Consider the following 9,594-nt stretch of genomic DNA (forward strand, 5'->3'; position numbering starts at 1 on the left):
TACTGTTAAACATTTTCAAACTAAACTTGCTTACACTACCATCTTAAATCATATTTCTATCACTGACGAAAAATATGTTGTCTTGCATTAAAATCAACCCCGACTTTGCTTTAAAAAGCCGAAGATCACATGATCACAAATGGAAATATGTGTGTGATTTATTATTGTTAAATAAATTATATAAATTATTATTATTTTTAGGGCTTCATGTTAATGTTAATTTAATGTTTATGCTAAAAAAAGTGCATATAGCTGCTTATTGTATTTGTTGTTTTTCAAATACAAAACGTATTGAAGTGTTTTCAGTGTGTGTATAAGGTCTTATTGAACGTTTTCATCTATTTTGAACAAAACCGTGATAATATTGATAACCGTGATATCGTTGGTCACTATAATCGTGATATGAAATTTTCATACCGTTACATCCCTAGTTGACTGTTTCCTATCTCGACACGGAGACCTCTTTAAATGGTTTCGTGGTGTTCGTTGTTGTATTTTAAAACACAATTGCAATGGTTTCAACTGACGTTATGGCATTTAAAATAAAATGATCCCAAACGTAACTGTGGCACGTGTGGCTATGCTGCGCAGTCAGTGAACCGCTTCCATCGGCACTGCTGCAGCAAAACACACTGTTGATAACATGAAACATTATCATGTGAGTATTATGACCAGTACTTAATTTGATCCTGCTGGATCCTGTTCCGGAAAATGTCACATTTAGAATTTTTGCATTCCGGTAGGCCTATTTGTTTTTAAAAATCTGGCATTTACAGTGCATTAGATTGTGACAGTGCATGCTTGCGTGCATACGAGACGGAGAGAGCGCGGGTTTGGCTAGATGTATTTGGAGGTTATTACTCGCGTCTCATTCGGCACAAATCCAAATGTTTCCATAGTCGTAATGTATTTGAATGTTAAACTATTATTTATAATGTAAACTAGGCTTGTACTTTACACGCATTCGCATATAGACGGAAAAGCTCATCCTCTTCACATGAGCAAAAATGTCCTTGACATAACAGCAGAGTGGACCGGTATACTACGGTCTATTTAAACTGACCAGTGTAACCTTTTATATGTTTGGTTGACTGTATTTTATTTTGATAATGAACAGACTGCGATGTAAGTTTGAATTGCTAGAATATGTGGGGTGTGTGCGTGTGAGGTGCCGGCGCGATCAAACAGCTGAAACATAAAAAACTTGTTTATGGCAAAGCTGAATTTTCATCATCTGATTTATTATCAATGTTTGAAACAGTTTTGCTGCTTCATGCTTTTTTCAGGATTCTTTTATGAAAAAAACAAAAAACAGCATTTATTCAAAAGGGAAATCTTGTGTTACAATATACACTACCTTTCAAAAGTTTGGGGTCAGTAATTTTTTTTTTCTTTCTTTTTTTGAAAGTAATGAATACTTTTATTCAGCAAGGATGTGTTAAATGGATAAAAAGTGATAGTAAAGACTCACATTGTTAGAAAATATAAATTTGAAAAAAATGCTGTTCTTTTTAACTTTTTATTCATAAATGAATCCAGAAAAAAGTATCAGTTTCCAAAAAAAAACATGAAGCAGCACAACTGTTTCCAGCACTGATAATAAATCAGCATATTAGAATGATTTCTGAAGGATCATGTGACACTGAAGACTAGAGTAATGATGCTGAAAATTCAGCTTTGCTTCACAGAAATAAATTATATCTTAAAGTATAAGAAATTGAAATAATCTCTCACAATATTACAGTTTTTCTGTATTTTTGATCAAATAAATACAGCCTTGATGAGCACAAGAGACTCAAACATTAACAATCTTACTGATTCCAAACTTTTGAACAGAAGTGTATATTCACATACACTACAGTCAAAAAGTCAGTTTGACTAAAAATACAGTTAACCTAAATAGTAGTATTGTGAAATGTATGCAATTTAAAATAAGTCTGCAATGTCTTTTACAAATCATTCTAATATGCTCATTTGGTGCTCAGGAAACATTTCTCATTGTCAAAGTTAAAAGCGTTAAATATTTTTGTGGAAGTTGTGATATTTTTTTCCAGTGTTCTTTGAGTAAATTTCATTCTTTTGAACTTGGTAATTAAAATATAAATAGTTTATAACGTTCTAAGTGTCTTTACTGTCTTTACTTTACTGTCTTTTGATCTTTTAATTAAAATCCTTACTGAATAATAATATAATATACATATTATATATGTAAGGAATAATTGACGACGGCCCATTAAATTATTTGAAAAATAATGCACACTCAAGGTGTGCATTATTTTTCTAATACCGGTAATTCAACGGCCCGGAGTCAATTATTCCGCTTATACTACGGTTACCACACCTCAAGACATCGATCAGATGATATATTTAAAGGGATTCGTCTGGTTTTTGTACTTAAATCGCTATTGTGAGTAGGATTATTTCTTCCGCATCTCATCCAACGCCTCTTTTGCTAGTTCCAAAACGTCGTTTAAAGCTGGTAATGGAGGCTTGAGCCGTTGATAGCTTTCTAATGCAGTTATTAATGAAGTTATTAGAAAGAGAGCGAGCGAGACAGAGACACGCAGAGAAAGAGAAAGAAAGAGAGAGAGAGAGCTTGTGTGAATTAGGCTACCTCTGAGTGTCCCTCAACAGCATAGGTGTAAAGAGTACCTAAAAACCATACTTGAGTAAAAGTACAGATACCTTACAGTGAAAATTACTCCACTACACATTACAAGTCACCAATTCTAAAACGACTTGAGTAAAAGTCTTAGAGTATCTGATTTTAACAGTACATAAGTATTTTACTGCACTAGTCAAAGAGACATGCAAGTGAAAAATTGTAACGTTGTGGAGAAGCTGGGAAAACAGGCAGAGGCAAGGATCTATGTGCAGGTATTTAATGGAAAAACTACAACAAACAATAAGCCAAAAACCAAAGGGAACAAAAAACAGAATGACTGGCAAACAGACAACCATTACATTTAACAAATCACAAGGAACTAAAGAAAAACCAGGGCTATATACACACACACACACACACACACACGACTAACAAACTTAACAAGATAAGACACACCTGGGGAGACTAATCAAGTGGAACCAATGAACAAACTGACTACAAACACCACGGGAGACAGGAAGTGACATAAAAGTCCAGGGCAAGGCACAGAGAGCATGAAACAAAAACAAGAAAGAGTTGATTTGTGAGGAGAGCAATCACGTTTATTTTCTAAAACCAAAATAAAACTGAACACCTCAAAATTAGTGTTCTGCAGCAGCGTCTCTAAACAGCGCTGTTGTTACCTCGCTAGTGAGAAATGTCATGTGTAGCCTTTAAGTTGTTACACTATATAGGATAACTGATAAAATCGTCAGGGCAGCGCTAACAACACCTTTTTGTGCAAACTGCGTGACCGTAGTGCGTGTGCGAGCAGGTGTGATTGCAGTAGTTCGTATTTGCATCTCATATTCCAGATATTCAAATAGGTGTATCTCGACCAAATATTGTCCTATCATAACAAATCAATGGAAAGCTTATTTATTCCGCTTTCAGATGATGTATACATCTCAATTAAAAAAAAAACCCTTATGACTGGTTTTGTAGTCCAGGGTCTCTCACACACACACACACACACACACACACACACACATACACACACATACATACACTCCCACATGTTTCAACTACATAAGCTGTAAACTAATTAGTCAATTTCTTATTTCATTCCATAATACATGAACTATTGTACATTTTGAAATGTGGAATGAATATCTTGGTTTGCGTAACTAATGAAATTAAATTCTGTGTGTCACAGTTTGAGTATCAAAATAGCGATGCGAATGTACAGTTGTATAACGGTTTGTGATTTATGAAGCGTTTACTCTATTATACTGACCTGACCGGTTAAGCAGGTTTTCCTGTCAGTCTCACTCTCACCCCCACGCCCCCACCCCCCCACACTGGCTTTCTCCCCCTCCCCTCCATCATTCACTCTCGCACGTTTCTGTCTAATCCCCACAGGTTTTTCTATAAGCATATCTGGAGGAAGTGGGATGAGGAAGATGAGGACGATGACTTTGATTACTTTGTTCGGTGTGTGGAGCCTCGTCTTAGGCTGTAAGTGTCCTCTGTGTGTCCTGTCTCTTCCCCTGAAGCATGACCGCATAACACTGAATAAATCTAAGTGTTATCCCAGCAGCTCTGTGGCTACTGTAAAGAAGCTTCGACCATCAGGTGGCAGTGTGTACTCAGTAATGAACAGTTCATTATATGACAACACTATAAATTGCTTAGAGAAATGCAAATAAATTTACTTGCAAATAATTCATTATGAAATGTGCTATTTAATCTAAGCGCAGGATATATAATTTTAAACTCACATTGGCATAAACAATAGTGGAGATGTCAAATAAATGAGTCTAATGGTACCATTGTGACATTTATTTATTTATTCTTTAAGTTTGATTGCAGTTTTTTTTGGTCCACAAGTTATGCAGAAATTTCACATTTTCACCTTTTATAAGTACATAATTTTCTGTGCTCATATCCATATTCATCTCCCCTTCCATTTTCCACAGGTACTATGATATTTTGGAGGATCGTGTTCCAGCTGGTCTTGTAGCCGAGTATCACTCGACACTGGCACTCTGCTTTGAGAAGTTTCAGGAGTTTTCCAGCCTGAGAAGTGGCCTGGACAGCGACTCTGAGTCTGAGCAAGACAACGTATCCATGGTGGAAGGACTGCGTCTGTATGAGCAGCTGGAAGCACTTAAACGCAAGCTGCGTATTATTGAAAACCCGCTGCTCAGGTGATTATTACTGCTGCGTGTGTTGAGATTGAGAGGTGTTTGTACATATGTACCCACAACATGGCTTTGCTCCTCAACCCCAAGTTAATCAGGAGAATAACATAATGAGTATAAATAGTGCTGGGCGGTATACCGAATACCGGTGTTTATTTTTGTTATGATATTCATCTTTTAAATACCGCAATACCGGTGTATGTCACTTAAACAATGTTCGAAACGCGACACTGTTTGAAAGGGAACAGCTGTATGGGTTACTAAGCGTGAAAGCTCCGAAACTGAAGCTGTAGAACTAATAGAACGTGATGACACGGAAGAACTCATCCACAATATCCACATTGACCGCCACAAATATCCACCGCCCCCTGCCATCAGCTCCCATGTCTCACACACACACACACACGAGTGCGACTTCAGACCCTTTTAGCTGCTTTTTTTCCATAGAATATTCATACTGACAAACCTAGCGACTTTTTTGGATAAACCTTAGCTATGGTTCACTTGGAAGATTTCGCCAGTGCTGTCCCGCGAATGCGAGGTCTGACTTTCCCGGAGCAGTGTCACCTCTCTCGGCGTCTGTTCTGTGCAGTGAGCGGCAGAGAAGCAGCACCTTCAGTTGGCCGCACCGCAGCCGACTCGTCAATAAATGAGTACAAAACAGCGTTTCCTAGCACCTGTTGCTTACTGATTGTTTGGAATTATAAATATGAGCGTAGTTCGTCTGTTAATATCACATGCACATTTTTTTATTTTTTTATTTTTTTAGTTCATTACTCAGACGCAGGCAGTGCGCTGCATGAGACAAAAAACTAATATAGCCAAAACAACCGCATAGTGGCTCTTTAGTGTAGATGCATGTTGATTTTATCAGACGATGCCGCGATTATAAATGAGAGTGACTCCTGGTTAACATGTATTAAAAGGGGTTGTGTTTAGTCACTATTTAGTGTGGTATTTTTTGACAATATCCACTCTTCATGACAGTAAAATAGGGCATTCTAAGTCAATATACTGCAGTATTTCCTCTCTCAATCAGTAGAAAATATGGTTAACACCCGGTCATGCATGAAAAAAAAATACCGACATGTACCGTGAAACTGGTATAATTTTGAAAAATACCATGATATAACTTTTTGGTTATACTGCCCAGCACTAAGTATAAATGTGATTAATATTGCAACCAGACATTCACGCTTTTCGAAGTATTGACTTATTTACGTTTCCAAACCTCAGGATTAATATGCACTGCTCTACAATTAATCATCAGTCTTTCCTAGTTACCAGATTCCAGATGGGATCGAAGACGTGTCAATGCGAACAGCTGTGTTTGAGAGAGTGTGCCTGCTAGTTCTTTGGGTTGCTCACCCATTCCACCTGTGTGTCCTTTGCAGGTATGTTCTGGGTTACAAGGTGAACTCCGGTCAGCAGTCATGCAGGGCAAAGGGGCCACGTCTCTCTGGCGACCAAGTGGTTCACTTGGTATCTGCCTCGGCCACAGTTCACCAGCTTCAAAGCTTGATAACTGACAAACTGATGCCCCACTATTCAGGTGAAGAGTTTGAAGTGCAGGTGTGTGTATAATCCTTTCTCTTTTTTTAATGTTAAAAAGTTACATGCTGGTCAGAAGACCTTGCACTCACCTTTTCAGGATAATGGTCTTGTTTTCTCCTGTACTGGCTTTGTAAATGGGGATTTTGGAAGGGGTTTATGATATCTAGACTGAGAGAAATATTCACACATTAGCCTTAGTGCTTTTTGATATGTATATGTGTGTGTGTGTGTGTGTGTGTGTGTGTGTGTGTGTGTGTATATACAGTCGTGGTCAGAATTATTGGCACCCTTGGTAAATATGATCAAGGAAGGCTGTGAAACTAAATCTGCATTAATCATTTTGATCTTTTATTTTAAAAAAATGCACAAATATCTAACCTTTCATTGAACTAAAACAATTGAAAATGGGGGGAAATCTCATTATGAAATAAATGTTTTTCTCAAATACACATTGGACACAATTATTGGCACCCCTAGAAATTCTTATGAGTAAAATATCTATGAATTATATTCCCATTCATATTTACAATTTTGAGCATATCAGGGTGATTATGAACATGAAATTATCCATCCATGGCTTCCTGTTTCACAGGAATATAAATAGGAGGGAAAACAAAGGCCAAATTCCCTTAATCATCCATCACAATGAGAAAAACCAAAGAAATCAAACAGCACCTACACCACATGCTGTTTGGGAGGGTTTCAAGAAAAGAAAATGCTCTCAGCCAAAAACAATCCCCAGCATATTCTGTTGTCAGACATGACTGGAACTTCAAATGGGACTGGCTTCTATGGTCAGATGTAACTAAAAAATTAGCTTTTTAGCAACAAACACTCAAGATGGGTTCGGTGCACACAGGGATAAAAAGTACCCCATGTGTACAATGAAATACACTGCTGTATTTTTAATGTTGTGGGCCTATATTTCTGCTGGAGGTCCTGGACATCTTGTTTAGATACAAGACATCTTTGATTGTCAAATACCAACAGATAAAAAATCAAAAAGTGACTGACTTTGTTAGAAATCTTATAATGGGCCATGTTTGGATCTTCCAACCGGACAATAATCCAAAAACAAACCCTAAAAACGACACAAAAATGGGTCACTGGGCACAAAACCAAACTTCTGCTATGGCCATTCCTGTTCCCTGACTTGAACCCTATAGAAAATGAGTGTGGTGAACTGAAGAGGAAGAAGCACCATCATGGAGCTGGGAACCTAAAGGGTCTGGAGAGCTTCTGGATGAAGGAATTGTCTCTGATCTTTTGTCAGGTGCTCTCTAACCTCATCAGGTATTATAGGAGAAAACTCAGAGCTGTTATTATGCCAAATGGAGGTTTCAAAAAGCATTGAATAAAAGGGTGCCGCTAATTGTGTCCAATGTGTATTAGAGAAAAGAATTTGTCATAATAATATTTCATATGAATTATTATTCTCCAGTGAAAGGTTAGATTTATGTGAATTTTTTAAATAAAAGATCAAAATGATTAACAATGCAGATTTTTTTTCACAGCCTTCTTTGATCATATTTACTAAGGGTGCCAATAATTCTGACCACGACGGTGTACATGGCTCATTGTCCTGCTGCAGAACCCAAGTTCGTTTCAGCTTGAGGTCACGAACAGATGGCTGGACATTTTCCTTCAGGATTTTTTGGTAAACAGCAGAATTCATGGTTCCATTTATCACAGCAAGTCTTCCAGGTCCTGAAGCAGCAAAACAGCCCCAGACTATCACACTACCACCACCATATTTTACTGTTGGTATGATGTTCTTTTTCTGAAATGCAGTGTTACTTTTACGCCAGACGTAATGGGACACACACCTTCCAAAAAGTTCAACTTTTGTCTCGTCAGTCCACAGAGTATTTTCCCAAAAGTCTTGGGGATCATCAAGATGTTTTCTGGTCTTTTGTGACCTCTTGGATGAGTCGTTGCTGTGCTCTTGGGGTAATTTTGGTCGGCCGGCCACTCCTGGGCAGGTTCTCCACTGTTCCATGTTTTTGCCATTTGTGAATAATGGCTCTCACTGTGGTTCGCTGGAGTCCCAAAGCTTTAGAAATGACTTTATAACCTTTTCCAGACTGATAGATCTCAATTACTTACTTTCTCATTTGTTTCTGAATTTCTTTGGATCTCGGCATGATGTCTAGCTTTTGAGGATCTTTTGGTCTACTTCACTTTGTCAGGCAGGTCCTATTTAAGAAATGTCTTGATTGCAAACAGGTGTGGCAGTAATCAGGCCTGGGTGTGGCTAGAGAAATTGAACTCAGGTGTGATAAACCACAGTTTTAACAGGGGGGCAAACACTTCTTCACACAGGGCCATGTAGTTTTGGATTTTGTTTAATAATAAAAATCTTCATTTAAAAACTGCATGTTGTGTTTACTTGTGTTTACTTGTTATCTTTGACTAATATGTAAATTTGTTTGATGAACCTTATTAAACGTGTCCTTTCACATCAAATTCTTACTTTTTTTCAATTAATTCAGTTAGAATAATAACAAACTGTAGAATTGTTACCATTCAAATTAAATTAGTATTAACAAACTCTATCTTTCCACTGCTGAGGAAACGGAAGCTGCATCTGAAGTGGCATTAGATGCATTTACACAGACAATTTGATGAAGCTGAGGTGCCATAAATGCATTTACACATGCAAAAATTATTTATGCATTTGAAATTTTGCAATTTTTATTTTGCATAAATACATTTTACATAAAATAATTTATTTTAAATACTATTGTATAAAATCAGTGTCACATTGCAATCGTGTTGATATTGATATTCGAGGAAACATCATGGCCGTATAATGTTGCTTACCTAAATCATATTTTGTAAATATCTTTTTTTTTCTACCGCAGAATGCATCTATACATTTCTGTGAGTTAGGCTACTTTGTGTGTGCTGTCTCTCTCACACATTCAGGCTGTGCAAGCCTCATCTGGCACGACATAAATACATTATCAGTCGCCATTTACACTGAATGCAATTAAAATTAGAATCATTCTCACGCGAAACGACATATTTACACGTGACTGTGAGTGTGCGCGTGGCTGCGGCGCCGCTGGCAATAAAAGCATCGGCTCGGAATCGGCAAGACATGAGACTGACCGGCCGGTCACCGATCCGGGCCGGCCAAGCAAAAAATTGGCCGATTCCGATCACAGGCCGGTCAATCAGTGCATCTCTAATATATATATATATATATATATATATATATATATATATATATATATATATATATATATA

General features: G+C 37.4%; 1 protein-coding gene across 1 annotated transcript in view; it reads left to right on the forward strand.

Moving 5' to 3' along the window:
• shcbp1 (SHC SH2-domain binding protein 1) overlaps positions 1–9,594 on the forward strand; it is a 43,941-nt gene that overhangs the window by 3,047 nt on the left and 31,300 nt on the right. The window contains exons 6-8 of the mRNA XM_016252408.1: positions 4,007–4,102; positions 4,564–4,794; positions 6,183–6,360. Of these exons, the coding sequence (XP_016107894.1) occupies positions 4,007–4,102; positions 4,564–4,794; positions 6,183–6,360 (505 nt within the window). The remainder of the gene's footprint in view (positions 1–4,006; positions 4,103–4,563; positions 4,795–6,182; positions 6,361–9,594) is intronic.

This window comes from Sinocyclocheilus grahami, unplaced genomic scaffold (genome assembly GCF_001515645.1).
Source record: "Sinocyclocheilus grahami isolate Dianchi unplaced genomic scaffold, SAMN03320097.WGS_v1.1 scaffold1105.1, whole genome shotgun sequence".
Taxonomy (NCBI): Eukaryota; Metazoa; Chordata; class Actinopteri; order Cypriniformes; family Cyprinidae; genus Sinocyclocheilus; species Sinocyclocheilus grahami.